Below are 27,225 nucleotides of genomic sequence, written 5' to 3'. Positions count from 1 at the left end.
ACTTCCAAATATATCAAATCAAACGGAGCTCAACAATGTGGACATTTCTCTCTTGGCTCCGACGGATCCGAGTGTTTCAAAGCCCGATTGATCCTGACAGCTGCTGTCAAAGATGGACGGCATTTCAAAGGAAGGATCCGCTCAGTCTGGTTTACGCTCATCTGGCTCCTGCACGTTGAACAGTCTCGCATTAGCATGCATTTGTCCGTCTGTCCGTCTGGCTTGTTTATTGGTTTCCCTTCTGGTAGGAATCGTTCCTGATTAAACCCATTAGCCATTCAGGAGCGTTTCGCCCACATACGAAGCAGTCCATGTGCCTTGCTGGGTTTCATCTAGCGTTGGCCTCCAGGTTTACACCCGCTGCAGCAGCACGCCGACTTCAGGGGGGGGTTGTGTTCCTGCTGAGAGGAAGCTGGAAGTCGTTTCTGCCTCTGAGGAATCCTGACGTGCTGTTTCTCCACAAAACCGCCGGTTCCAGAGGATTTTATTTGTCTCGAATCACAACACTTTGGTGGAGTTGTTATCGCACATGACGGCCTCGATTTAAGCGGGGAAAAGCCCCCCTCCCCCCCCTCGAGGATTGGTTTGAACGTGGGAGAATTTTGCAAACCTCAGGAAGAGTCGCGGAAGGAGGGATCGGCATCGGATAACAAAAATAAAATCTGTTATCTATGAAGATAATAGAATTTGTGTGCACAGTTTTATGACCTGCTGTCCAGGAAGAGATCAGCCCCCCAAAAAAGAAAGCTTACGTATCCAACGTCCGCATGAAAAGACGGACCGTTTCGCACAACTGCAGCCCACCAGGACCTGCATCAAATATTAATTAAGCTGGCTCCAGTGCAGACGACTGTTCTCTCTCTCTCTGCCCATTACGGCGGGATGCTTCTCGGTAAAAGCTCAGGCTGATGGCGCTTTGATACCCGTCCAGTCTTTAAAAGTGCAAAGTACTGGAAGGGAGCGGCCACCGGAGGAGAGTGCATCTCCTGAAAGCAGGAAGCCAGCTGGAATCCTTGGCCTGATCGTGATGGAATCCCGCCGTGTCGTAAACCCACGTCCCGGAAGCTGAGTCACGTCGGGGCAATTATTATCGACGCAGCATCTTCGAGCCAGAAGGAGCACATATGGGCTTGTATGCACACAAATCAGTCACACTTAGCAGTTAAGCTGAAGCAAAAGGCCCCTCCCATCGCAGCTGCTGCCACCCCCCACCCCCCGCGGACTGGTGTCACCGCGCACCAGCCTGGCACCGCCAGCTGTCTAGTTTGTGGCGATTAGGATGTGGGCCGGGCCGCCCGGGCGCACGCCAGCCAGGCCTTCCGGCACGGCGCGTGGCGGCGCAGGCAGCCATCAGCAGCCGGTGAGGCCCGACGGCGTGGGAGGATTTCCCGTCACGCCAGCCAAGAAGGAAAAATGGACCAAGATCCCAGCAGCTGACGCGAAAGTCGTCCCGATCAACTTCGTTTTAGGCTCTTGAGCGTTTCCATTTTGCTTTCGCTGACGATCTGGTTGCAAAACCACAAAGTGAAACTTCCAAACTGCTGCAGTATCTTTTGTGTGTTTATTGTTACTTTTACAAAATGTCACACTTCCTCTCGTTAGAGTCGACGTTTCCTTACTTCTGCTGCTTGCGTTTTGTTTCACGCCACACTCAAGGTTTCATCCCCGAGGCCTACGTAGCCTTATGGTAGCTTGGCTGTGTGTGTGCGCGTGCATGTGCGCGTGTGCGTGCTTTATATCACCACGCATCCTGTTAGAATAATGACGGCCAAGTGCGTGTTTTTGTTGCCCACCGAGGTCCCGGCGCATCGTGCACCATCTGTAGATTCTTTTTTTTTTTTCTGCTACTTTTCTCTCCGGTTGATGACTCATTGAATCCAACATGGCGTCGCCTCATGCCAACCGCTGACATATTTCATAGCTTCTCTAAATCGTTCTCTCCCTCTGTCCTGCTCTCTCTCCCCGTGCCTTCTTCCAGATAAGTTTTGGTATTGCCGTCTGTCTCCGAACCATAAAGTCCTGCACTATGGCGATTTGGAAGAGAGCCCCCAGGGTGAAGTGCCCCACGACTCTTTGCAGGACAAACGTGAGTCTTCTGCACTCAGACGCGTCTCCAAGTCTGTCCTGACGGTGCTTGGCTTCCTGTGGAAATGGCGTTAATGTCGCTTTTACTTGCGCAGTGACAGATTTGGGGGGAGAGTTTTATCATTTAATCACAAGCTCACTCATCTGGGACGGTGACGTTGTCACGGCGACGTGGTTTGTCATCGTTAACTAACTTCTGTCCTCTCCTCTCCGCAGTGCCTGTGGCTGATATCAAAGCTGTTATCACCGGCAAAGACTGCCCTCACATGAAGGAGAAGGGAGCCCTGAAGCAAAACAAGGTGCGGGTGTGTGTGTGTGTATGTGTGTGTGTGTGTGTGTGTGTGTGTGTAACCAGGCGAGAGGCTGTTTCGCCGTGTGAGAGAGTTGCGTAACATGTCAGTTATATAATATAAACTTGCTTCTGGAACTAACAGTATGGAGCAGCGATCCATCAGCGCTATACTGAGCAGGAATAAATCACGGAATGCTCCTTTAGCTGCAGACGCCCAACGGCAGAAACACACCGGCATCTTTTGAAGCTTTTAAATGAGCACATCGGCCTCACGCGTTGGTCCGTGACTGTGTCCACAATGACCCTTCCTCTGTGTTCGCCTATACCCCCCCCCCTGGCCCCCCAGCCCCAGCACGCCGATATATTGACTCTTGGATAAATAGTCCAACAGTCAAAGGAGCACGTCTCATCCACGCTTCGTGTCCTTGATTACTTAATCGATAAGCACAAGTCTAGAAGAATGATTGTAGGGGTGGTCCGGGGGGGGCGGCGGGCGGGGGGGGCAGTTCATTACTCACTGTTAGAAGGCCGGTTAGAAGGTCACCTCCACCGGCTGAGCTCGGCGCCGGCATCAGGAGCGTTTGAAGGATGTCGAGGACGCCTTTAAGTACTGGAGGATCTTGCTTTGCATGTTAATGACGAGTTAACTTCCTTATTCCGCGTCTGCTTTATTCAGGAGCGACTGAATGATCCACATTTCTGTTCAGATGAGTCTTTTATGTGTGTTAAAACTCTGCATTTCAACAAGAAGCACGACCAGAAGTAGGAGCTGCACTTAATTAGTTCATAAAAAACAGACACCATAGATTTTATTAATCCTAAGTATCTTCACGGTCACGGAGAGATTACGCTGACTTCATTATTCAGTTTATTCCAGTAATAAATAATCTTATTTCCACTCTAAAGTGGTGCAGCCCCGGCCTTCGTGTAATTTAATTACCTGCTTCCTGAATAAATCAGATACTAGCTTCTGCAAGCGAGCGTTTAATCAGTGTTTTTGTTTTTTTGTTCTTGTTTTCCTGGCGCTCCACATCCCCGTTTCGTCCTTGCACCACCTTCCCTTTATTTCACAGCGATGGATTCCGGTGCCGCTCGCCTGCAATCATTTCGCATCTTATTTGCAGCATTTTTCGTGACGCCTGAAGACACGGCGGGGTATTCGTCTTCCTCGCTGTTCGTGTTCCGCTGATGTAAACGGCGGAGACAAGGCATGACGAGTCGAGACAGATTGATGTAAATCTCACTTGTTCTCTCGTCCCTTCTTCCTGTCTGCAGGAGGTGTTGGAGCTGGCCTTCTCTGTCCTCTACGAGTCGGACGAATATTTAAACTTTATTGCTCCTGACAAGCACGAGGTACGCCGAGTGTCTTTATTGACTCGTGTGTGTGTGTGTGTGTGTGGCCGCTGGTGACAGATATGTGCTGGGAATAATTACTGCGGCAAATTAAAGTGGTTGATTTGACATATTCCAGCATTTCTCTGACGTCATTTAGCATCATTTCTCCTTGACTTGCTCCAAGGCTTATGGCAAGCCAACGCCCATTTTAAGGCGTCGCCAGCTGTTTACTTGTTGTCTTGACTCGACCTTCTGCCCGTCTTCCTGCAGTACTGCGTGTGGACGGACGGACTGAACGCCCTCTTGGGTAAAGAGATGACCAGCGATTACACCAAATCTGACATGGACACCCTCCTCTCCATGGAGATGAAGCTCCGCCTCTTGGATCTAGAGAACATCCAGATTCCCGAGGCCCCGCCCCCAATTCCCAAAGAACCCAGCAACTATGACTTTGTTTACGACTGTAACTAAACGAAGGAACCCCCCCCCATCCCGTCGGCTCCTACTGTACTCACTGGACCAATCCCCTTTTTCTTATGAACTGGAACAACAACAAATAAATCCATATATTATCAAAAAAAAGAAAAAGAAACAATAAACTGCGATTGAAAGAAAAAACCAGGATTCATTGAACTATTTTCCTCCTGCTTCATGCTAGACCTTTATAGGAGAGGGAATGGGGCACATTGATTGGTCCGCTGCACCCGACGGACTCGGGGTTGACTCGGCGTCCTCCCGGGGGGTGACGTGGTGGAGAGACACCAGGAAAGTATTTGTTTGACTCGTTGCTGGTCGTTCGGCATCTTCCTCTTCCTCCTCTTGTTCTTCGACCGAAGCGCCCGCTGTCATTTTGTTTCTTTGAGATTGTTGTAGACAGAAAGGTAGAATTCCCCTCTCCTGTTTCCTTGTCCTCCTTTGTTTACTGTATTTATTTATTTTCTCCTCAGGGCTTTTGTTGGGGGATGATTGTTTGGGGGTGTTTTTTTCCTCATCAACTTTCCAGCGTTATTTGCTGTCATGTTCTGTCTCACAGTATTTGTGGAAGCGAAGTGTTTCCCCGCGAGGCTGAAGTCCATTTTGAGACCTGAAGGCGGCCTCTTGAATCCGCTCCGTCCTCCTAACACACACAAACTGAAGACTGTTAGAATAAGTCCATCCTCCAAATCAAGGCACTGCACTATGGTAAAGGGCCTTTCTTTTATATAGCCCCCAATCTCAATGCGCCTGTTCCTCCCACTGCTTATTGCATATTGTGCACACCAACACAGTGTCTTTGCCATAGAACCACCATCAAAGCATTGTGTGTGTGTGTGAGACCCATACACACAGACACCCGTCTCTCTTCTCGTATGACTGCTGTAAACGACATTCCTAAGCAATATTTAGCTCTTTTTTTTTCCTTCTGTCATTTGTATGATGGCCAGTGGGTTTTGAGTTGTGAATTTGCCAAGTTGTTTGTATTACAAAGAGGACGATCATGTTTTGTGTGTGTGTGTGTGTGTTGTGTGTTCAGGACTTTAAAGCCACAAATTGCAAGTTTTTTTTTATATAAATACAAATTCTGATTATTTCTAGTATGATATATATTTTTCCCCTTTTTTATTTAATACCTTCATGAGTTTGTTTTTTTCAAAGCCCCTCAAAACTGCTGTTTACATTAAAGATTGAAGAACCGTAACTCTTCCTTCTGTTCCTCTTCTCATTTGAGCACTTAAAGAGCTTTATCCTTGCATTTGTAGAATATAAACAGAAATATTACCTTACATAGATGGAATAGTGACGTCACCAGCACCCTGATTGATTGTCAAACCTATTGAAATGCATGAAGCGCCATGATGTGCCGACTCATCATCGGAATCCAGCAGCATAAAAATGTGGCTTCAACAGCCCCGGAGAAAACTCCTCGTCATGTTTGATGAAAGGTCCCCGGCAGCTTCTGTTCTATCACTTTCAGACCTGTCATTTCCGAGGAGACGCTTGGTTTTACACGCCCGAACCTCTCATGCCTCCAAGCTAGAAGCCAAAATGTCATCCAAATTGGTTCAATAAGAATCTCTGCAGTAGCATTGTGCTGGGAATGGTGGGAGGGGGAAAAGTCACAAATCTTTGTGGAAATCAATCTGTCAAACCATTTTTGAATGGATTTGTCTTTATCTTTGCCTCCTTGCAGGACATTGGATTGTATTTTGTGTGCATGAAGGTGTGACTCTTTGGTTTTTGAGTTTTCCCATTACTCTGTGTTGTGGGATATTTATTTTCCTGCTTCGTCTTCAGGGGAATGTTGTTCACTCACAAGTGGATGCTGGTGCCCCTGTTGTCTCATTAGCAATGGAAGTCAGCACATAACGGCATCTGTCTCGCTCTCTCCGGGCGAAAGCACAACGTGGTTCGGAAAGCTGCTCGCCGAGGTGGATTGCTCCCCGGAGCCGATGATCCGTTAGCGAGGGTGCAGCAGGGGGAAAGTGTAAAGGGGGGGGGGGGGGGTCAGTGTGTGGACAAAACTGCAATAAAAACACAAACAAGTTGGTGTGTGCAGAGCTGAGAGAAAACAGTCTAGAAAAGAAGCTCTTTTTATGCCCTTCTTATCTCGGTAGCCTGAGGTGCCTCTTGGATGGATGGATGCATCCATGTCAGAGAGAGGCGGGAGAGGACAGGACTCGACTGGCCTCATTACGAGTCCTCCATGACTTTCACATTGAGAGTGTGACGGCAGCTGGCAGGCCGTCGCTCCTCTTCTTCCCCGTCAGGACTCTCCAGTCAGATCGGATTAAGGCTGGAACTGACCGCGTGGGCATGTTTCCTTCCCGAGGACTGTCCCCCCCCCCCACCCCCCCGTTGGTGTCCGGTTCCATTCTGCACCGAGGCACGGGTTCCACTGGTCTGTGGATTATCCCAGGGTTGTGGGACTGAAGTGTTTTTCCTGTACTATTATTTTGTTGTTGTTGTCCTCAGGCCCTCAACGGGAGGGGAGGCGGGGGGCTTACTTCCTGGACCCCCTGCAGTTTTCACGCTGCTGTCCAGGTCTTCCACTACCGGTAATTATCACCAGATCATTTCAATGTCTGCTGCATCATCAAAGGAACTTCAAAGCAGTTTACAGACGAACCCTGGCGCAGTGGGTAGCGTTGCTGTTGCTGCGCATTGTTTGCTTTTGCCTGTGACGTAATTTTCAGTTTATTTTTTTTATTATATATATTGACGCGTCTTCACAAATCTAATGATGACTAAATGATGGCATTAACCCAGACGGAGATGAACGGATCCCACGCCGCGTGACGTGACTTCCGTTCCGCCCCGGCGGTTGTTTAATCCCGCCTGTCCCGGTGATGGAGTGGAATCTCCTCGGTGGTGTCGCTGTGGCGATTTATTGATGAGACCGCTGCAGCCAATCGGCGTGTACACGCGCACCGGAGCCGATGCGTGTCTAATGCGACGCGGGGCGCGTTCTGATCAAAGGAGGATCCAGAGGAAGCTCGAGCTTCAAAGCGTTTATAGATGTCTGCGTGTTTATCTTTGCATCTCTTCTAGTTTGACTTTAAACGTTTAAAAGTGACGTCTGACTGCCGGAAACCAAACTCCCTTATCGATTCAGAATTATTTATGTGTGCAAGTTTTATCTTCTCACATGTCAAAAACTGTAAACTGGGGGGGGGGGGGGGGTCTACCCCCAGAACGCGTGTTTGTCTTCTAATCGTTTTGTCATCTTCTTTCTTGACAGGAAAAAGACGCAACGGAACCGAACCAAAACGCATTTTAGTGAAACCCCAGAGTCTCTCTGTCCTCTTTATGTCACTTCTCTCTCTTCTGCTCCATCTTTAACACTCGTGCGCGTAAACACTGCGCGTGCGTGTGTGAGACGGCTCCTCATCAAAATAGAACACGCACGCACGCGCTTGCAAATCCAAATCTGAAAAAATGGGGGGAAGGGGGGGGCATAAAATCTAAAAAGTTGTCTCCATCTAGTGGTGAGAAGAAGAAAGATGAACTCAGAGGGCAGCCTTTGTTCAGGTTTCATGTTTAATTCTGAAAGTTAAATCATTTGACAGAAATGGCATTTTAATTACAGTAGAAAATGTTCTCAGCAATTGATCTCCAGAGTTCTGTCGCTGATGGATTCACTGTGAAATGATTGTTGTTTAACTTTAATCAGATTACCGGTAGGAGCGTCGTTGAGTCCGATCAAGCTAAAGTGACGCGTTGTCCAGGTTTAAACGTGACGGAATGAAGAGATGCGTCGCCTCCTCCTCCTCCTCTGCCGGCAAACGCTTCATAGCTGAAATGAAGAAGAGAGATCTATTAAAAAGCTTTCATCCGACACATTAGACCCAAGAACCGGGTTAACTTGTACTCACAGCTTCGTGTATTTGCTCCAGTCTGCTTTGCTGAGAGACGCTCTGGTTGCCGCCAGGGCAGAAGTCATGTGAGCCCGAGTCAGCAGCAGGCCCGGCTGGCTGGAGGCCGGATGAACACGGACGCCGTCCTCCTGTACGGACACAGAGGGCTCTGGTTCTGAATCAGTGGACGGAGGCACACAAAATAACGGGGACGCAGCATCGCTCTCCGCCGTCGGCGCCGCCACTCACGTTGCCTCTCCTGCAGCTGCTCTTGATGTTTCTGACGTCTCGCTGTAAACGCTCCAGCTGCTCCGGGCTGAGCTCCTCGTACCCGCTCCGCAGAGAGGCCATGTAGGCCGGCGGGGGCGAGCCGCCGGGGTCGCACGCCGATGCCCTCGTAAAATCATCGGCCGTGGAGGCGGGACCGGAGGCGGGATCGGGGACGCTCTGCGCGTTCCGTCGGAGGAGACGGAGGAGAAGAAGCAGCCACATAAAAATAAAAAAAAAACGAGGAGAGACGCAGCCATGTTGAAGCCAGGTTCACGTGTCTGAACGGCGCACGTGCGTTTGAATCTGAATGATCGCTACAGAACGTGGCGCCGGTAGCATCACCGCGTCATCCGGGTGAGGTCACACCAGGATGTGAGTGAGACAGAAACGGCCGCTCACCAATTCCGAAATCGATGAATTCCTCGATTCGGATTCGCAGGAGCTTCCGAAGTAGAGCCTCCACACATTCCCGGGATGCTTCTCATCTGGCGCCCGAAGCTCGCCGGGTTCCAGGAGGACCGCGGGCCGCTCCGGGCCCGCAGCCGGATCGCCGCCGTCCCCCGCCGAATCATCGGAGCCGCTGCCGTTGTTCGGGAAGATCATGGAGGAGAGGCTTATGTCGCTTTCCGATCCGGAGGCCGGCTCCTGATCGTTCCCCCGAAACAGGAAAGGTTGAGCTACAATAAACCTATTGCTCATTTTTTAATGCTCAGACTGACGTGTGGGACGCCGGCTCCGGTGTGGACGGCCTCCAGCTGGGCATTGTAGAGCAGAGCCTTCAGGTCCGCCCCGGTGAACTGCGTGGTCGCTGCCGCTACCTCCTCCAGGTCCACGTCGGCGTCCAGGACGACGCCGGCGCTCAGAGCCCTCAGGATCTCCACACGAGCCTCCTGGTGACGGGACACGAGGGGGCGCTTTAAGGGACCTGTCCTCCCGAGTCAAAAACGTGAGTCTGCGGTTTTACTTCCACACACCAGGTCCGGCGGGGGGCAGTAGAGGGACTTGTCCAGGCGTCCGGGTCTCAGCAGGGCCGGATCGATCAGATCCGGGCGGCTGGTGGCGGCGAGCACGTACACGCCTACAAACGCAAACGTGAAAGGTCGTCACGAGAATCTGCCGACATCCAGAGCGTCCTCGGCAACGCGGCGCTACGCTGAGGCCGACCCTGCAGCCCCTCCACGCCGTCCATCTGGGTGAGAAGTTGGTTGACCACGCGGTCGGTGACCCCCGTGCTGTCGTGCCCCCTCCTGGGCGCCAGAGAGTCAAACTCGTCAAAGAACAGGACGCACGGCCTGGCAGCTTGAGCCCTGAAGCGAACAAAGCAAAGGAAGATCCTCCGTTAAATGTTCAATCTCGCCACGCTCCAGAACTCGTGGTTATAATCTCGCCTCTGGAAGACGTCGCGGACTCCCTGCTCGCTGGCGCCGATGTATTTACTCAGGAGCTCGGGTCCCTGCAGAGGAGAACATCCCGGATGACTGACGATAGAAGGCCGTGCTGATGAAGAGGAGCACGGGACGTCTCAGCCGAAGCTCAGCCTACCTTTATGCCGATGAAGTTCATCCCGCTGTCTTTGGCCACGGCTCCGGCCAGCAGGGTTTTCCCCGTTCCAGGAGCGCCGTAAAGCAAGATTCCGGAGTGGTGGCGGATGGGAAGGTTGGCGAAGAGGACGGGATACTGCAACGAACCAAAGAGCCGCGGTCAGATTGAACTTCCTTACTTTGATGGATCCAGTTGATTTCCTGACCTTAGCCGGCAGCATTATGGTGTCCATTAGCTGCTGCCGCGCCTCCTTCAGCCCGCCGACCCGCTCCAGCCCGACTCCGCTGGGAGCGTGGAGGTCGGCGCCCCACAACGAGGGAGGCGTGAATCCTTTCAGCGCCTGCTCGAAGTCCCTCCGTGACAGACGCACGCCTGAGGGGGGGAGGCAGAACGGCGATGGAACTTCACAAACGGACTTCCACGTAGCATTGTTAGCATCGTAGTCGCCGACGCCTTCCGGTACCCTGGTCGCTGTCTTGTCTTTGTGCCACGTTGGCGTGAATGGCGCGTTCCAACAGTAGCACCAGGTCTTGGGGTCGGTACCCCTCGGTTCGCTCGGCCACAGCCAGCAGGTCGCGAGTTTGCAGCGTCTCCTCCAGAAGGTTGTTTCTTCGTCGGATCACGCAGTTCAGGATCTCCGATCTTTGAGCCTGCAGGAGAAGTAGCTGCGACTTTACCTCTTCCTCCTAACCAGAGTGTGTGTGTGTGTGTGTGTGTGTGTGTGTGTGTGTGTGTGTGCGTGCGTGTGCGTGCGTCGACCTGGTCTGGTGGCTGGATGCGAACGAAGCCCTGAATGAAGGGGGAGCCCCGCCCCTCGGTCAGGGAGGGATGCAGGGAATGCTCGCTGTGGCTGGTGACGACCAGACACACCAGGCTGCCGTAGGCGAGCACCTCGTCCACCACGTCCTTCAGACCTGCGAGCAGGGACAGACGGGAGGAGTCGGCCTAGACGTACCCCCCCCACACACACACCCCCCCCACGCAGACACGAATCGTGACTCAATGCTTTACTCTGAGCAACGTGCAGCTGCAGCAGCGCCTCGGGGCCCTGCTCGTGTTCTGGTGAGGTCGCCACCCCGGTTATATGGTCCAAATCGTCCAGAAGAACGACTGAAGGCTGCCTCCACTCCGCCTCTTCAAAGACATCCTGCAGCGTCTGTCTCACCGTTTCTGCTCTTTTACCTGAGGAGCAGAGACGTAAACACATCGAGCACGTTTTCCGTGAATGCGCGTGTGTGTGTGTGTGTGTTCCGTTCACGGCGTTTCTGTTAACCTTGCAGCTTTTTGCAGTCCACCACCTCCACGTGCGCATCGAGGTGTCCTCTGGCTTTTCCACAGAGCGCTCGGGACAGAGTAGTCTTTCCGCTTCCCTGTGAGGGAGCAGCAACACGGCGCGTGTGTAAATCAGCCTTGATAGACACATCTGTCTCGTCAGCGTTACTCCTGCACAGCCACCTTGGCGCCAGTGATGAGCAAAGCGCCACCCTTAAGTCCCCGCCCGGTGGCGCCCAGCTCTCGCGACAGGGGACTACCCAGAAGGCTGTGGGAGATGAACGCGAATCCGGTCCGAGCGAGCTCATCGGCTCCACTGAGGACAGATGAAGGACGAAGATTAGAGAGACGAACCCATGCTGGGAAAGGATTCCTGCTGAAACCTCACAGGCTTATCAGAACTTACCCAAGCACGGTGAGGGGGGGCAGCTCCAGGTCGGTCATTTCAGGCCAGGTTTTCGTGGCCGGCGTGGCAACCGTCTCTCTGTTAACCTGCAGATGACGCGGTGGAAGGATGTCAGAGATTCTACTGAAATCAGTTTGCACGGGGGAGAATGTCTGAAGTATCATGAAGACATAACTCTGAGAAATTCACAAATGTATTTTAAGACAAACAAGACAATTATTTGGACAAACTTTCAAAACTTTGTGTCTTTAAACTCTGCCTATTTGTCCAAATCGTAACAATAACGATCCCTAAAATCCTCCGCTCTGCTCGGATCCAGGCCGGATGCATCCCCCTGAGGGTGCATTACCTGCAAATGACTCAACATCTAGCCAAGCGGGAGCCAGTTTGAAACCATGGCAACAGCACGGGAGAGTGTAACCCGTTATACATAGGAGAACAGCAGCACGGAGTCGTCCATTGGAGCCCCCCCCCCCCTTAAAAGACATTCGTGGCGTTACCTGGATGTCGTCCTTCCGGATGACAGCAGGCGACAGTAGAAACAGCTGGTCGGGGGGATCGCTCGCCGCTTCTGGCTTCAGCACAGTCAACGCCAGCTCTAACTTTGCTACGAGATTAAAGAGTGGAGGGAGAGCAACATGTTTAAAGCACTCTAGTTTCCTCGTGTGATTTTTCGCCTCTTTGATAATCGGCATTCTTCCAGGTGTGCTCCGTTAAAACAACTTATAAAAAGAGAAATGAATCACCGTCGTCTCCGTGTAGGAGGACGCTTCCGGACCGCGGCGTCAGACAGGCCAAAGGGTCGTGAATCCGAATGTGCAGCCAGTCGAGGAACGCGGTCCGGATCTCCTCGTCGTCCTGCTCGGGCTGGGCGGGGGTAGAGAGTAGAGTGAGCACATGTGAAGACAAACATCTGAAGTAAATCCCTGATTGATGTGCGCGTATTCACCGGTTGCTTCAGGGGCTGCAGGCAAACAGAGGAGGCGACTTCGACGGCCGATTTGACTGGTTTGATTCTGACTGACGAATGTGGGAGGATGTCCAACCGGCCAGCCAGGGGCTGAGGAATCTAAAAGTGATTCCAGAGGAGTATCAGAGGACCGGGCTGCTTTAAAGGAACCCCAGTGTGACGACACACTCACCCACACTCTTCCACTGTGGATCTCTCCGTTGCCGTAGCGTTCCTTTCCTGCTAAACCGTGACACACCACCCTGACCGCCACGGCCTCCTCTGCTTTCGCCTCCTCTCCATCTCCTTCTCCTTCACCTGTTGCACCAGCAGCTTCTGCTTTCTTTCTCTCCGTCGCCTGCTTGGTGCCGTGCCTCGACTCCTTGGGGGAAGGAACTTTGGAGAGCGAGCCGTAAGTCACCGAAGTCTGCCCCCCAGGGAAGCCGGCATTCAGTCTGTGTCTCAGAGGAAACACGTGAATAATGCCAGTTGCGACGTGGCTCATAGTACAGAGGGAGCCCGGCGGTGCGCCACACACTCTGTAGACGGCGTCTGTGAGGACGGCGGGGATGTCAGGCACAGGCGGGAGTTCCTGAACCGGGTCAGGAGCTCCCTTCACGATATAGCGCAGCATGCCCTTGAGGTCCGCTATGCCACCCCACTGGGGGGTTTGACGAACAGCGGGCCTCCTTTCTGATGATCCTCCCGACGGGGAAGAACAGTCCACATTTTGTTTTCTTTGGAAGCTCTGCTTCTTGCCGCTTCCCGTGGGAGAACCGCTGAGGTTGGCGGCTCCTCTGCGGCTCTTGGGCGAGACAACTAGTTCCGTGAACTGCTCCAGGCGGCCGTGTGGCACAGACGGCGAAAGGGACGCTGAGTTTAAAACAGATCACAGGGCGGCCGTTAATATGCTTCCCGTGGAAAACACATTCAATATAAAAAAGAAAAAGCTGAACAAATGATTGATTAAGTAGCGTTAACCCCCCCCCCCCCCCAGTCATGCAAATGATTACTACATAATACCATATTGTTCATAAACATGTCTTTCAGAATGCAAACAGGATCTGTAAACCCTCAGAGTTCATGTTTGGGGTCACCGCCGCAGGAAGTCGAACCTATTTGGATGTAGACGACGGTGTGGCCGTCCACCCACACAGGGAACACAGCATTTTGGAAAACCACCCGGATCTGATCCAGCAGCTGCTGCTCCATCGCAGCACTGTGGAGCTCCTGGGGGTTGGGGGGGGGGGGGAATCAGTCTGTGCCTTTTAACACCAAGGCACAGCACTTTTAGTTGAGTATAATATTCACAATGACCACCCACCAGGATGTCCCAGTCATCACATGTCAGAGGTTCCACAAACACTCGATGGACCGATGAGATCTGGTGACACGGTCTCAGAAAGCCCTGGGGGGGGGGGGGACCACACGGCTGGCAGTCAACAGAAATAATCTCTTACACTTGCTTGGTGTAAGAGATGGAGACGCACCTGCTCTCCATCTCGAAGGCCGAGCTTTTCTCCCAGGTGCCGACACAGCTCCGCTTTATGATCGTCTTGGCTGGAGGAGGTTCTGCTGAGAGTCCAACTGAGGAAAGCCGAAGACCCATGACCCCAGGACAGCTCCAAAGCCTGGTTCTTAAGACAGGGACACGAAGTTCAGATAAATGTTTCTGATTAGAGCAGGCATGTTAGAAGAATTAATACTGTTGATATTATTAAACTCTTTTCTCATGAGCTGAATCGATGAAAACAATGCAGCGTAACCTTCATGCTAAAAGTCTAATTAAATTGGACTTCCCGTGAATTACAGCGCTGGCAACAAGATAGCTAACGAGGCTAACCTACTGTACCTCGTTCAGGCAAAGATGGGACGTCAACTTCGAGGGGAGGTGAAGAAAACAGTTTTTTGAGTTGTTGAAAACAACAGTTACAGGTTGAATACCCTGATCACTAAACATAATGAAATCATAGCCTTGACAAGATATGTAAGCCCAATAGGTTTCTGCGCAAAACCTGCGTCTTCGTCAATCGATGCGTTCTGGGTGCGTCCCGTCCAGCTAGACCAGAGCAGCAGATTCCCGAACTAAAGCCACTTTTCAAAATAAAATATCAGTACGCCAACACGCAGGAGAAAACGGGTATTCCAGATAGCGTAAAGCTCTTATTTTGAAATGTACCATTTTGAAAAAAGTATTTCCTCAAAGATGGCGGCGCCGAGTAGGAATGTGTCAGGTTGTTGGGTCGTCCCGGAGGTTTATAAACACCACGAACAGAAAAAAGTATGCATTTCACGACCGAAATATAGAGAAGGAAGGAGAGCGAAAGCCGTTAAGGTAAGAATTCACAAAGTATCAGTGAGGAGAAAACGTAACGTAAGCTACGGGACGCTGTTTACTGCTAGCTCGAGTAGCTATCGCCGTATGCTAAATATAACGTTACCCTTGAATGCATTACGGTACGTGTTAGAGCAGCTGCCACCACACTTGTCCTGTTCCATTAGGTGTACACCATCAACTTAGAGTCTCATTACCTAATGGTCCAAGGGGTCCCAGCCATTGGAGCGATGACGGAGCTCATCCAGCTGTGTGCCCTTTACGGAGCCGTGGAGGAGTACCGACCCCTGGACGAGTATCCTGCCGAGGAGTTCACGGAGGTCTACCTGGTCAAGTTCCAGAAGCTCACCAGTGCCAGGTTGATTCAACGGTGTTCATTAAAACCGCAGCGGCTGTTCGACAGATTGTTACTGAATCGTTTTTTGTTTTTTTGTTTTTTTTTGCTTGAATGTTTGTGTTTTAGAGCAGCCAAGCGACACATGGATGAGAAGGGTTTCTACGGCGGTGTGCTGCACGTTTGCTACGTCCCGGAGTACGAGAGTGTAGAAGACATCAGGAGGAAGCTGCGGGACAGGCGGAGATATGTGATCGGGGCTGCCCAGAATATTGGTATGTTTTAATTAGCAAGTAGGAAGCACTCAGAGGAGCAACATCATCAGCCATACGTTTGCAGACGCCTTAATCTATGGTCTGATCTTTAATCACACTTAATGCGAATGAATCTGTACTTTTAATAGCTGGAAAATCAATTTAACCTGATCAGGAACACTTTGATGTGATTGTCTATTTTCTCTGTTTTATAAAGCGAGAGGGAAGCAACGGGAGGACGCCGGCGACAAGGAGGACGCCTCCACATCAGAGGCGGTCGTCACCAGACGGAATAAAAACTCTGAGCACGATGCGAGAGGAGAGACGCCACATTCAAGATGTCCTCTACTGCCGCCGCCGCCGCGGGAGTTCAATCATTTTGGAAGTAGAAATCCACACGGGGCTTTGCCAACAGAGGACAGAATGGGGACGTTGCACAACGCTGTAACGAACACCAAAGAACGACAGCCAGCGCCCGGTTCAAGCTCCAGTCGAGCGTCTTCAGACAGAGACAGACGGACCTCCATTCAGTCTTCCGCGGTCAGATTTGTCCCGCGGACTGCGCACGTGGAGAACAAGAAACGCAAGATGGTGGAAGCCCAGGAGCGCTCGCTGACGGACGTTACGAGAAACGGCGAAGCATTTATTGGGCCGAAGCTGCCAGAGCCGCCTAAAGTCGACATGGAGGACGAGTCTCTGAACACCACCGTGAGCCTGATCCGAAGCACAATGAAACAGGTAGTCTGACATCGGATCGTTTCAGAGGGTAAAGCGGAATCTAAAATCTAGTCTGGATGTTTTATATAATGTCGATGAAATCGGTTTTGTCATGTTTCTCAGGTGGAAACGCTTCCTGACCTCAAACCAGCGGAGAAAAAGACGAAGCCACGTCGTCGGATTTGATCAAGCGAGAGACGTGGTGCCTGATTTCGTACTGCTATTATTAGAAATAGGTTTTAAAAATTCTTTCAACTGTTTATTTGTTTAGTTTATTTTGTAGTTGACGATCCAGATGAATAAGATGTTTACGATATCTCCACTTGTTCCTGAAATACGTGCTGTTCAAATGCCTCGATACTCTGAAAACAGAAGAAAACAGAATGTCAGTGAAATGAAAGTTGTTGCGGCCTCTCGAGAAACTTAATTTAAAAAAATATAGAATTACTGTAGAGTCAGGAAGACAGGTGCCAAAAGCCTCGAGTAAAAGATTCTCCTCTCTCACTGCTTTTTCGAAGTCAGCAAAAGACAGTCTGCCATCGTGGTCGTGGTCCTAGAAATATATAATAAACATAAAATAAATATGAAATCTTGTGATTGGCTCAGACCGAGCGACGGCATTCGTGGCAACAGGCCAGCACCATCTTCTTGAGTGTGATCTCCACCAGGTCTCTGATCCCTTCATCCGGATCCTCCTCTACGGGCTGTCTGGTGAGGCTGTTCTTAAGCATGTGGAACATCTCCTCTCTGGAGATGTAGTTGTCACCGTTCAGGTCGTAAACGTGAAAGCAGTCTGAGCCAGGCGAGAGAGGGAAGAGTTGTTAACAGAAGGGGTTAAAGTTTTGGTCATTTATGTGGCGAGGTTGGGCGCATACATTTAATCTTTTCTTCCAAGGTCCCTCGGAGGACAACAGACAGTCCTTCAATCCATTCATTCATACTGACAAAGCTGTCATTGTCTTTGTCGAATGTCCTGAAGACTTGTCAAAAAAAAATGGAACCATCAAGAAACACAAAGAAATAAATATCTAGTAGAAATGAGAGAAATATGTCTCCTTGTCGTCGTTCTGCGTATGAACGATTTCATTCCGTGTATTTCATACATCATCAACCAAATACCTCCGTCCATGATCATGTCGTCGGTCATTCCGAACACGTTGTGCAGCACGCTCCTGAACTTCCCTCTGTCCAGGCCGCTCGCTGCCCTCCCGGGGACGGCCTGCTCCCCCAGAAGGACTTTATATTCTCGCATGAGACACCCGATCTCTGATTTACTGACTGGAGTCAATAGAATAGCATCATTAGCTGTCGTGTTCTGGCGTTACGTAGAAAACAGCAGCGTAATATATAATTTATAGTAGCTTTAACTGAATACTCACAGTGCTGCACTTGCTTTGAGAGCGCTTCGGCCGCCGTTTGAATCAGTTTTCTGCTCATAGCAGATACTTCCGACATGTTTGAAGTGCGGCGAGCTGTTAGCCGGAACAGGGGCGATGTTTACGCTTGGTTGCCATGGCACCGGCGTAGCCTGGCTTCGAGGCTACTCCGGTGCCATGGCAACCAAGCGTAAACACTCTGAGAACGTCTGAATTTTTTAATTTGTTAAACCACTTAAGACAAACAAAGGATTTAATCAGTGCTGGTTTGACATATTAAAATAAAATAAAATACATAGTAAACTATTGCTAATTCAACTTTGTAAAAAAGAAATGGATTGATCCAAATTATTCAAGTAAAACCTTTGAAATGAAGACTGATTTGGTTTCAAAACTAAAAATGCACCTTTATTATTATTTATGCCATTAATTCACAATATTGCACCACTGCCTCCTCTACGTGGGTTTGTGTGTCAATGTGCATGAGAACAGGAAATAAACATATGTGTCATTTGTGACAGAAATGAAAGGCATAATATGCTGCAGTCGTCAGTGGCTGTTTGAAATCCTAAGATTCAAAGTTGGGCCCTCCTCCTTTCAGCTAGTTGGAGGCTTAACGGAGGTCAAGCGCGCTGCAAAGTAAATCAAGGGGATGCACTGATGTGATTGTCCTGCAAACATGCATCTTTTATGTACAATGCGTGTCACAGGTTCCGGTGTGCGAGGTTAGTTCTGATTGGTAGCGTGGCATCAACCCAACGGTTTGGGTCTTTGATCACGGAGGTCCACACCTCGACCTCTTCGTCTGTGGAATCCATCCAGCTGACGTCCTCGCCGTAGCTCTGACCTGTAAATAAAAAAAATACAAACGCTTTTCCAAAACGAAGCCTTAAAAAAAAAAAAAATCCAGACAACTGATCGCAATCTGTGTGCAAATCTTTTAAAACACATTGATGCCCAGAAAGGAAATCGATCACGGTTCTTCTGTTGCTTTACAATGCCCAAACCGAGGCCTTTATTTCTGTCCCATCCCCTGAAGCTGAAATCGACCTCGTCCTACAAGCCGCAGAAATGTCAGGGGACCTTTTGAGGCAGCCTGGAATCTCTACTCGTCGGGACACTCACCAGCTCCACAGCTCAGACGAACCCCCCCCAGGATGTGTGTTTTCAGGCCGTCGCGGTGCCAGACGGTCAGCTCGGCGCACGCCTCCCTCAGGTCGCTGCTGTGGAAGCCATCGTACACCATGGTGTGGTTGAAGGAGGGGCTGATGCTGTGCTTCACCATCCGTGTCTTCTGACCGCTCTGCCGACTGGCGTCTGGGAGGATGTAGCTTATTGGGCGCAGATTGTGATTGATATGCGTTAGGATTATACCAGACTACAATTAAACCATTGATATTGATAATAGGTGATGGGTTCAGATGAATGCTCGCAGTGCCTCTGTGTTGTTTGCTAAACAGTTAATTTGGCAATGCAAATATTTAAGCAAGCACTTCCCGTCTGACACGCCCAGGAAAAATGGAGCAGCGCGTTATCTTCCTTTGTTGTGTTTGTGGCGATCACCGGGAAATGTTCAATATTCCCTCCCATTATTACAGCTCTGTTTGAGTCTCCACCGAGTCCCGAAGGAGGCGACTGACTCTTTAGCTCAAGATATACCTGCTAAATATCCAAACGGGAGCTACGCTGTGTGATAGCTGTCACTAAATGACGTCTTTAACTGATGACATATTATGTGTGAAATGCGCTGCAGAGAGGACACACCTTCTAATGAAGGCGTTAACAGGGCCTCCTTTGCGGGACATTAGACCTTGGGCCTCCCGGAGCCAGATGTGAAGCTCTCCTGTAAGAGGCAGGCCACCGCCTTAAAACACACAAATACACGTGCGTGAAACACGCGACTGAGACGGGACACAACGCGAACACGCGATGCGTGTGTTCTCCGCTCACCCTCAGATCCGTGTGGGATGAACTTAAGGGAGAGGAGGATGGTCCCGCGACTGCTGATGGACTCTGGACTCAGATGAACCTGGGAGCGGGAGCGGGGGCGGGGGCGGGGGCGGGGGGGGGGGGAGTAGAACAGTAAAGAAGATAAAGGTAGAGGAGAGGCCACGGGGGAGCAACATGAAGGAAAAGCAAGGAGGAGGGAGGCAGAAACGAGGAGCAGGAACAGATTATTGCTTAGTTGAAATTCACCACACATCTTCCTCCCCCCTTCAGCTTTCAGACTTGTCTCAGAGACGCCCCCTCCCTGGCTAATGTGTCTGCAGCAAAGTCGCCACAGCTGCTCTCACACAGACGCTCGGATGCTGAATTAATACAAATTCGGGCGGCGTGGCGTTTTTGTAAATATTTGTCCGGGAATATTCAAATTCTCGTTGCTAATCTTGAGACAATGATGGTGAATTATCATTCATGTCGGCTCTCAGCTACCCGTGGCTGCAGGTCCTGCCACAGTGGCTGAGTGCGGGTCCACTCCCAGAGGCCCAGGGACACCTCCACCTCCCCCAGAAACACGTTCCTCCTCAGGGGCTCGGAGTGCCACACGGACAGGTTCAGGGTCCGGCTCCGTAGCTCCCCGATCCGTACTTTATACTGTGGGTTAAGATCCAGAATCAGGCAAGCGCGTGAAAGGATTCATTATTCAAAGGGTGTCGGGGAGAGAAATGACTGTGGAGGAACAGATGGGGGGGGGGGGGGGGATGATTCTTTCAAGCGTGCCTTTGTACTTAATATGCAAATGAGAGCGTCTCACTGTGAGCGTCTGATTGTACACTGGGTTTAGAGTCTTCTTCCTCACTGATGTCTTCTTCTTGCTGTGACGCGACTTGTCCGGCAGGAGATAGACTTTGACGTATCTGTGAAACGGAACACGCATCATTCGGAATCACCCCCCGCCGGTGCGAGATGCCCCCCCCCCTTACGGGTCAGATTGGTTCTTGCGTGCCGGGGCGAGGTCCTCGCAGCAGAACACTTTGACGCACAGCTCCTCCGTGTGGATGTCGTAAACCAATAAGAACTGGACGCGACCTTTCACCTCCACCACGTCGAAATCTCCCGAGCTGAACAGACTCATCATGCTGCCGCTGATCTGCAACACGCGCACAGCAGCGATCAGCTCCCGCGTCGGCGTCCGGAGCCGTGTGTGCGTGTGTGTGTGCATGTGTGTGTGTGCGTGTGTGTGTGTGTGTATGTGTGTGTGCGTACCGTGTAGTTGGAATGGAGGCTGCTGGTGGAGCTGCTGGATTTCAGACAGAATGAATCTGACTCAGTCAGGCAGCTGCTCAACGAGTCGGTGTCCCCACTGTGACTGCAAACGTCTTCCTAATCCACGCACACACACACACACACACACACACACACACACACACGCACACACAGTTATCAGTCACTATGTATTGATTTGTTCATTTAAATTGAATATGACGTTTACTGTCGGTGTGTTCACGTCATTTCCTTTGTCAGACAGATGCCGTCGCGTTAGAGATGGATCAATAGGTCGCCTGTTTGTAATTCCAGATGTGTTCCACCGAGATTACCTAATCTATACCAGGAGAAGGCAGATTAGACTCACCTCGGGTTCCTCTGTCAGGCCGTGACTTCTCCACCCTACGATCAGAGAGTTGATAATGATAAGACTAAGAGCCACCTGGAGAGGGGGGGAGGGGGGGGGGGCTTTCATACCTTTTGAAGAAATGGAATTCTTTCTATGTTGGAGAGCCTAGAATTGGAGATTGTTAGTATTAAATGTTTGTTTGTTTTTAAAGATGGTAGGAATGAAGCCGTTTGAGCAGACAGACCTTTCCCGCATGATGTTGTTTTCGAGGTGCGAGCGCAGATTCCAAACTTCCCGGAATCCTGAAAAACAGAAGTTTAAGATTTTAAGAGAATTTAACGCGCGCACAGCGTTTCCCCGCGACCTCCGCTGACCCTCCGTTCGCTTTCTCTTTGCCGTCCTTCAGTCTCCGCTCGGCCTCGGGAGAGGCGTTGCCGTTGTGGGACGTTTCTTCCGTCTCGCCGTTGAACAGTCCCTGAAGCGGTTCAGCTTCTGCCATGGAAACAAGCACAGAGCACCATCAGTGGGGTGGCAGAAGGAAAACAGCCCCCCCCCCAGTCCTGTAATGGTAACGCGCTAGCCCGACGCAGACCTCTGCTTTTTGTCTTTCGGAGGCGTATAGAGGCGTGGATGAGGTCGCTGCCTGACCAGGTGTGATGGCGTTTGCTGCGCTCCTCCATAAACCACGCCCCCGAAAAGGAGCGCAGACATTTCGGGTCGGTCTCTGTCTGCCGGAGGGCCCTGCAGTGTCGGCAAGTTGGACCAGGTTAAAGACGCAACAGTCAAAACGTCCTGCTGTCGGAAGGTAGCTGATGTCACAAGCTGTGGCGATTTAATACAATATTTGTGAATGTGAGATTGCCCCTCTATCTTGGGTGTTGTTGTTGTTGTTGTTTTTACTTTGATCTGGTGTTTCGTAGATTTTCCAATAAATCCAGTATTGATAAGAATCATTCATTTGTTGAGATCCCTTTGTAAAAGACAAATGAGACTCCTCTGGTTTGTGATTGTCTCGTTCCCCTTTGAACGAAGGCTCGTTGTAATTCTTATCTTTTTTTATTTTAGCACATTTGTACACAAAACCCAGCACCTAAAAAGGATCAACAGTCACCTCTGACCTTACGCGTCCTTCATCCAGGAGACGCAAGTCCAAGTCCCGGTCCAGGACCTGCAGGATTGTGCCTTGCTCCTCTTGTGTAAGATAGCTCAAGTCGAGAGCAGGTTGAATCTGCTTCAATTCCATCCCTGAAGAAGCAAAGCCCCAATCTTTAATTCATGTAATAGTTAAAAAAGGTCCAAACAAAATAAGCCATAACAGAGAAAATGGCTTCATCAGTCCTACAAATCATGAGAAAATAAATTCTGCTTCTTTGTAAAAATAAATAAATAATAATAATATGTTTGTTGTCATTTGTGAAAAATACTGTCTTTGTGGTGTTTGAATGTGAATTAAATGATCTATTTGGCTGTGGAGAGAAAAACAAATTACTGTTCACTGAATCGGGACACGTTTAAAATCCTTAAAGCTGCAACTTTTCTCACCCTGACCTCACCGGAGACCAAGAGACGGATAATCTCTGGAAATATGAAAAGCGCCTTTTGAGGGGGGGAGGGGCTTCGGAGGCATGAAACTGGCTCTGATTGGTGCAGTTAGTTATAACATTATATTAACGTTAATAGCGAAAGAAAACTGCCCCAATTCAACCTTGTCACTCTGTGCCTTTTGTCGCAAATATCAAAGACATTTTTCTCAGATTTGTTTTATTTGAGTACATTGTGAGACAAAAAAAAGAAACTAAAATAATTATTATTACTTACTATTTTGTGTCTTCTGATTTAACCTGTAAAGTATCTTGAAAAGCCCTAATTGGAGGACCGCGACGTTATTAAAAAAAAAAAAAAAAAAACTGCTGAACAACTTTAAATCATAGACAGTATTCACTATGTGTGTGTGTGCGTGTATGACGGCGCGCACGCGTGTGTTTGTGTGTCACAGTCTCGAGGCAACTGTACCTGCCTTGGAGTAATTGACGCGCATGCGCAAATGGCCTGCTGCGGTGCAGGTGGGATGGCGTTCAGTAGGCAAACAAGACAACCAAGCAGCGAGTTCTCAAGCGCGTTAGAGCCCAGACACAGCGCGATATTAATGATAATAACTGCTAATAACACGTTAATAGGGTGTGAATTACTTTTGTTTAAAGCAGCTGCTGTTTACGGCGATTCTATCAAGTTTCATACTTAATAGAAAAACAGAGGAAACAACCGCGGGAGGAAGAACACCTGTCTGTCGTCACTTTAAACTCTCTCTCCTCTCTCAACCCCGTTCAAAGAGACAAACAGCAACATAAAAGAGTGAATAAACAAAGAGTATCTCACCTTATTTAACAGCTGCCTCTGGTTCCATCTGTGAAAAGTTGGGTGAGATTAGCGTGCGCGCTGGGTGTCGCGAGCCTGCCGAGGTCGGTGTGTGACGCAATGGACACGCCCACTCCACGCGGCGAGTGGGGATTGTCCACTCTGGAGCTGCAATCAGATGGAAGCATGAGGAGGGGTGTGTGCGTGCGTGCGTGCGTGCGTGCGTGCGTGCGTGTATTTGCCTTATTGCTGGGTGGAGCTTGGGTGTGACTTTCCTCCTGGAAGCTACACCGACACACCTGCTAAACACACACTCGGACTCACACCGAGGCCACACCCACTAGTGGAATGTACACAGACACGCAACTTAAGGAACAAGGTCTGTGTTTTAATGCCTGCAGCACATGAGGCCTAAGTGTGCGTGTGTGTGTGTGTGTGTGTGTGTGTGTGTGCGTCCCTGGCTGTCTTTAAGCCTGGCTGTTGGGGGATGGTAGATTCAGAGCAAAAAGACCGGTATTCAGTCCTGTTCTTTGTCAAACACTTGGATGACAGCCTAACTCTGCCCATTTTGGGGGAGCTCTTTTTTGTGTGACGGGTTTTTCGATTCTGCGGCTTGGCCTCAAACAGAGACCGACCATTTCATCCAACCAGCAGCAATCCTGCAGCTCCCCAAAAGGCCTCCACTGGCACTCAGTGCCATGTAGTGCAGGGGAATGCTAGACAGCCCCCAGGCAAAGATGCCCCCCCCCCCCCCCCCCTTCCTTTCCCCCATTTGTTCAGTCAGTCCTAACACCCCATTAGAATGTATTCTGTCCTTTTGGGGGGGGGGGGGGGGGGGGGGACAACACAAATGTCCCAGTTGTGCGTCGTTGTAAGTCTTAATGTATACTAAGAATCTGAAGGTAAAAGAAGGTGCAACGTGAAATTATTATTATGTTATTTTATGTTAGGGTAAATAATTGTGAAAAATAAATATTTAAGGACTGTGCATGAAACTGCAATTCAAGATGTGGCAGAACTTTATATTTATTTAATATTTTCCTTTGTGTTTCCTCTCCAGACTGTTTGCCTGTTCATGCAGCGAATCCAGACCGACTCCCCGGGATGTACGGCGAACCTCGCAGCAGATACTGTGTGTGTGTGTATGTGTGTGTGTGTGTGTGTGTGTGTGTGTGTGTGTGTGCCTGAGGCCTGTGCCTGAAGTGAGCATAGTGACTGCAAACAATGTACAATCTCAACCTGCGATTAGTCTCTATTAACTGCATGTTTATGCAAATGATCAGGCAGAAAAACTTGTTTGTCCTTCATTTATTCAGGCGTCAATCTTTTCTTTTTTCAACAGTTTGCAATTCTGATGGCATCACAAAAAAAAAAACAGAATCAAGCACACTGATAATCTAAAACCAGAGTTATTTTAAGCAAAAATGATAAATTTTCTGAGAGAGCTGCTAAAAGGTTATGCAAAGTCAACACCACTGGACCTCATTCCAGATTATAGAAGATCAATGTTCTATGTTTGACTCCTCAGGGTTCCCGTCTACGACTAACTCACTGCACGCTAAAGAGCTCAAGACATAACAAGGGCAAATATTGCATTACTCTCTCCAGGATCTACATGCAACACAGATGGTGATCGACAAAACTGTGATTTTCCGTGTTTAATATCCGTCTATTTCAGGGATCGGGGGGGGGGGGGGATTAGAATAGTTGTAATGACCTTGTCAGACCTGTTTACATGGGATTATATTGCTCGTTCCCACAGCTGCACTGCGATATTTACACAGTTTAAAACAGTGATATTGCACGTTGCCTGTTGTTTCTATAAGCAGACAAAAAAATGTGGCGTGTTATTGGTTGGGCATGATTACAAAAAGTAATCACTGGAGGCACTGAGAAAACAAAAGCGCCTTTTTATTTCTATGATGAATACTCTCAACTATACAAGCTATAAAAACACAATGAAAACATTCTCATACATTCAGTACACAATCCAGCGTTCTGAGAAACCATGAAATCCCAGTCCTTGTGAGTATATGTTTGTGTTCCAAACCAAAAATGACAGGTGCAAGAAAAAAAAGAGCTATATTTACATCTTACAGCTCTTTGGTCCATCTTCGTCTTGTCTTCACTGCGGCTGCTCTCTGTGTAAAAAGATAGATAAGATATATGAGCAGACCTGAATGCAACCTAAAGGGATGACAAAGGTGAATTAAACTGTATATTGGGTGCCATTAATCCTTCCTGCCACTAGAGGTCACTGCTGTGCGTATAAACCGTCGCTGAGGAGGACACACATGCTGGTGCACAGACTCACATGGGGTCATAGTTGCTCTGCTCTTTGGACTTGAGGAATCGCATGGCGAACAAGCCCCCCGCCTGCACACACAGCACGAGTACGATGCCCCCGATGAAACTGGACATGTCGAACTTGGCCTGGGAGAACTGGGGGGGCGTTTTGCTGTCGTCCCCTGGAGGTGAAAGAAAAGGAAAGAGTTTCGGCTGGTTTACAGTGAAATCACCTGAAAGCAGAGCGGAGGGCAAGAGCGACTTTACCTTCACCTCCTCCCTCGGCCACAGTCTCCACAACTGGGAAACAAAAACATGCAGGTGAGATGAGAGGCTTTGGAATTGTGGAGAAGCCTTTTGTGTTGCCTTTTGTGTTGCCTTTTGCGTGTTGTTTTGCTATACCTGTGCACAATTCAGGCACTCGAGACACTCTGCAGTTCATGTCTGTGGCGTTGCCCTCGTCAGTCACACACATGCCTTTGTCGTCACCTGGGACAGAAAGAACACCTGTTATAAAGCGTGTGTGTGTGTGTGCGTCTTCCTGACATACTAAATAATTCAGTCACTTTGTACAAACCAGGGAAGCTTCTATTACAGTGTGATGATTGGATTACTATCACACACACATCTGAGCGGTGTGTGCGTGTGTGTGCGTGTGTGTGTGTGTGTGTGGCTTCACCATCTGGACAAAGCCTCCAAACGCAGCCTGTCAGGTTAAGCATGGAGTTTCCAACGCAAAGGTCACATGACTCCGCTTGAGAACAGTCTGGAGGGGTAAAAGTGGCAGTTAATTGTGTCACTTATCTTGTCAAAGTAAAAGTTTAACTGCTAAATCATCAATCAGTTTCATAGTGGTCAAAAGCGAGGAGAGCAAATTCCCAAGTAAAGTAAAGTAAAACTTTTTTACATGATGTCATCTTGTTAAGTTTTGCTGTCAAGGTCATCAAAGGTCATAGAAGGAGCGCCAAAGAAAAATAATGATGTCACGGATGAGGTGTATGGATCCATACCTGACTGCGACCCCACAGAGGGAACCGCTACCAGAACCAGTGCCGTGGAACAGAGGACCTTCAGTACCAGCAGCTGCATCCTGACGTCCACGGAGCACCAACACCAGAACCAGCAGCCGAAAACTCGGATGCTCTGAGAAGATTCAGTGTCGGTTAAAAAGTGTTAAAATAAAAACACCTCCAAGCCTCCAGACATTTACGTCTGCTATCCGAGCGTCTCCTGGGCTGTAACACAAAGCAAGACAGGACACACACACACACACAGGACTGTGTGTAACATGAGCGGCATACAGGCAAGCGTTTCCTAGCAACAGGCTGCAGAAATACACACCAGTTTGAGGTGACATGATTAGTTTAACAGGCGATGCATATCATTAAATGTAATAAACGATATCAATGTCAGGGTCCTAAAAAAAAAGGGAATAATAGAAGTTTGGTTCAAGTTATCTATTTAAATAATAGGACTAATTATGGGACATTTTCTTCTAACACTACACAGATGTTTAGACTTGGTGTG

At 49.5% G+C, this 27,225-nt stretch overlaps 6 protein-coding genes across 6 annotated transcripts in view; 2 read left to right on the top strand and 4 right to left on the bottom strand.

Moving 5' to 3' along the window:
• elmo1 (engulfment and cell motility 1 (ced-12 homolog, C. elegans)) overlaps positions 1-4,354 on the top strand; it is a 32,354-nt gene extending 28,000 nt beyond the window's left edge. The window contains exons 19-22 of the mRNA XM_068747005.1: positions 1,979-2,086; positions 2,302-2,384; positions 3,653-3,730; positions 3,983-4,354. Of these exons, the coding sequence (XP_068603106.1) occupies positions 1,979-2,086; positions 2,302-2,384; positions 3,653-3,730; positions 3,983-4,183 (470 nt within the window). The 3' untranslated portion in view covers positions 4,184-4,354. The remainder of the gene's footprint in view (positions 1-1,978; positions 2,087-2,301; positions 2,385-3,652; positions 3,731-3,982) is intronic.
• A 3,371-nt stretch (positions 4,355-7,725) lies between these two features.
• On the bottom strand, positions 7,726-14,445 carry pex1 (peroxisomal biogenesis factor 1). Its single transcript, XM_068747332.1, has 24 exons — positions 14,338-14,445; positions 13,976-14,122; positions 13,810-13,893; positions 13,601-13,715; positions 12,679-13,358; positions 12,486-12,605; positions 12,283-12,403; positions 12,037-12,143; positions 11,537-11,622; positions 11,314-11,446; positions 11,132-11,228; positions 10,870-11,040; positions 10,618-10,772; positions 10,322-10,508; positions 10,064-10,230; positions 9,859-9,993; positions 9,705-9,769; positions 9,481-9,623; positions 9,291-9,394; positions 9,036-9,206; positions 8,716-8,961; positions 8,296-8,493; positions 8,065-8,195; positions 7,726-7,985 (listed from the first exon to the last, which is right to left on the bottom strand). The coding sequence occupies exons 1-24, from the start codon at positions 14,443-14,445 to the stop codon at positions 7,892-7,894; spliced, it is 3,765 nt and encodes a 1,254-aa protein (XP_068603433.1). The 3' UTR covers positions 7,726-7,891.
• A 246-nt stretch (positions 14,446-14,691) lies between these two features.
• On the top strand, positions 14,692-16,416 carry rbm48 (RNA binding motif protein 48). Its single transcript, XM_068747276.1, has 5 exons — positions 14,692-14,820; positions 14,988-15,178; positions 15,284-15,429; positions 15,626-16,146; positions 16,249-16,416. Exons 1-5 carry the CDS (start codon positions 14,692-14,694, stop codon positions 16,309-16,311), a joined length of 1,050 nt encoding a protein of 349 aa, XP_068603377.1. The 3' UTR covers positions 16,312-16,416.
• Positions 16,329-17,580, bottom strand: clxn (calaxin). Its single transcript, XM_068747278.1, has 6 exons — positions 17,505-17,580; positions 17,245-17,403; positions 17,001-17,105; positions 16,767-16,918; positions 16,574-16,678; positions 16,329-16,487 (listed from the first exon to the last, which is right to left on the bottom strand). The coding sequence occupies exons 1-6, from the start codon at positions 17,578-17,580 to the stop codon at positions 16,434-16,436; spliced, it is 651 nt and encodes a 216-aa protein (XP_068603379.1). The 3' UTR covers positions 16,329-16,433.
• Positions 17,581-18,205: 625 nt separating this feature from the next.
• Positions 18,206-22,300, bottom strand: sytl1 (synaptotagmin-like 1). The gene is made up of 14 exons (XM_068747354.1): positions 22,176-22,300; positions 21,650-21,798; positions 21,432-21,549; positions 21,302-21,359; positions 21,186-21,222; positions 21,076-21,110; positions 20,709-20,825; positions 20,426-20,592; positions 20,257-20,359; positions 19,935-20,096; positions 19,452-19,530; positions 19,266-19,365; positions 18,627-18,832; positions 18,206-18,348 (listed from the first exon to the last, which is right to left on the bottom strand). The coding sequence occupies exons 1-14, from the start codon at positions 22,298-22,300 to the stop codon at positions 18,206-18,208; spliced, it is 1,599 nt and encodes a 532-aa protein (XP_068603455.1).
• A 3,422-nt stretch (positions 22,301-25,722) lies between these two features.
• Positions 25,723-26,787, bottom strand: cd164l2 (CD164 sialomucin-like 2). The gene is made up of 5 exons (XM_068747554.1): positions 26,709-26,787; positions 26,378-26,464; positions 26,101-26,187; positions 25,966-25,998; positions 25,723-25,880 (listed from the first exon to the last, which is right to left on the bottom strand). Exons 1-5 carry the CDS (start codon positions 26,785-26,787, stop codon positions 25,723-25,725), a joined length of 444 nt encoding a protein of 147 aa, XP_068603655.1.
• Between the last annotated feature and the right edge of the window lie 438 nt (positions 26,788-27,225).

The sequence above is a fragment of the Brachionichthys hirsutus genome, chromosome 13 (genome assembly GCF_040956055.1).
Source record: "Brachionichthys hirsutus isolate HB-005 chromosome 13, CSIRO-AGI_Bhir_v1, whole genome shotgun sequence".
Classification (NCBI taxonomy): domain Eukaryota; kingdom Metazoa; phylum Chordata; class Actinopteri; order Lophiiformes; family Brachionichthyidae; genus Brachionichthys; species Brachionichthys hirsutus.
The sequence above is the reverse complement of the archived record's forward strand: the minus strand, read 5'-3'. Positions and strand labels throughout refer to the sequence as shown.

What these genes read in the sequence shown, in the direction of transcription:
- clxn (XM_068747278.1), bottom strand. Translation starts at nt 17,580, where the DNA reads ATGTCGGAAGTATCTGCTATGAGCAGAAAACTGATTCAAACGGCGGCC. An exon ending in CTCAAAGCAAGTGCAGCACT is followed by an intron (nt 17,404 to 17,504) that starts GTGAGTATTCAG and finishes TATTGACTCCAG; the next exon opens with TCAGTAAATCAGAGATCGGG. An exon ending in AGATCACACTCAAGAAGATG is followed by an intron (nt 16,679 to 16,766) that starts GTGCTGGCCTGT and finishes ATATATTTCTAG; the next exon opens with GACCACGACCACGATGGCAG.
- rbm48 (XM_068747276.1), top strand. Translation starts at nt 14,692, where the DNA reads ATGGCGGCGCCGAGTAGGAATGTGTCAGGTTGTTGGGTCGTCCCGGAG. An exon ending in GGAGAGCGAAAGCCGTTAAG is followed by an intron (nt 14,821 to 14,987) that starts GTAAGAATTCAC and finishes CTGTTCCATTAG; the next exon opens with GTGTACACCATCAACTTAGA. An exon ending in TCCGAAGCACAATGAAACAG is followed by an intron (nt 16,147 to 16,248) that starts GTAGTCTGACAT and finishes CATGTTTCTCAG; the next exon opens with GTGGAAACGCTTCCTGACCT.
- sytl1 (XM_068747354.1), bottom strand. Translation starts at nt 22,300, where the DNA reads ATGGAATTGAAGCAGATTCAACCTGCTCTCGACTTGAGCTATCTTACA. An exon ending in AAAGAGAAAGCGAACGGAGG is followed by an intron (nt 21,360 to 21,431) that starts GTCAGCGGAGGT and finishes TCTGTTTTTCAG; the next exon opens with GATTCCGGGAAGTTTGGAAT. An exon ending in GCCTCCATTCCAACTACACG is followed by an intron (nt 20,593 to 20,708) that starts GTACGCACACAC and finishes CGCGTGTTGCAG; the next exon opens with ATCAGCGGCAGCATGATGAG.
- cd164l2 (XM_068747554.1), bottom strand. Translation starts at nt 26,787, where the DNA reads ATGCAGCTGCTGGTACTGAAGGTCCTCTGTTCCACGGCACTGGTTCTG. An exon ending in CTCTGTGGGGTCGCAGTCAG is followed by an intron (nt 26,465 to 26,708) that starts GTATGGATCCAT and finishes TTACCCCTCCAG; the next exon opens with ACTGTTCTCAAGCGGAGTCA. An exon ending in TTGGAGGCTTTGTCCAGATG is followed by an intron (nt 26,188 to 26,377) that starts GTGAAGCCACAC and finishes TTTCTGTCCCAG; the next exon opens with GTGACGACAAAGGCATGTGT.
- pex1 (XM_068747332.1), bottom strand. Translation starts at nt 14,445, where the DNA reads ATGTTTAGTGATCAGGGTATTCAACCTGTAACTGTTGTTTTCAACAAC. An exon ending in TCCACAGTGGAAGAGTGTGG is followed by an intron (nt 12,606 to 12,678) that starts GTGAGTGTGTCG and finishes AATCACTTTTAG; the next exon opens with ATTCCTCAGCCCCTGGCTGG. An exon ending in TGAACTTCATCGGCATAAAG is followed by an intron (nt 9,770 to 9,858) that starts GTAGGCTGAGCT and finishes TCTCCTCTGCAG; the next exon opens with GGACCCGAGCTCCTGAGTAA.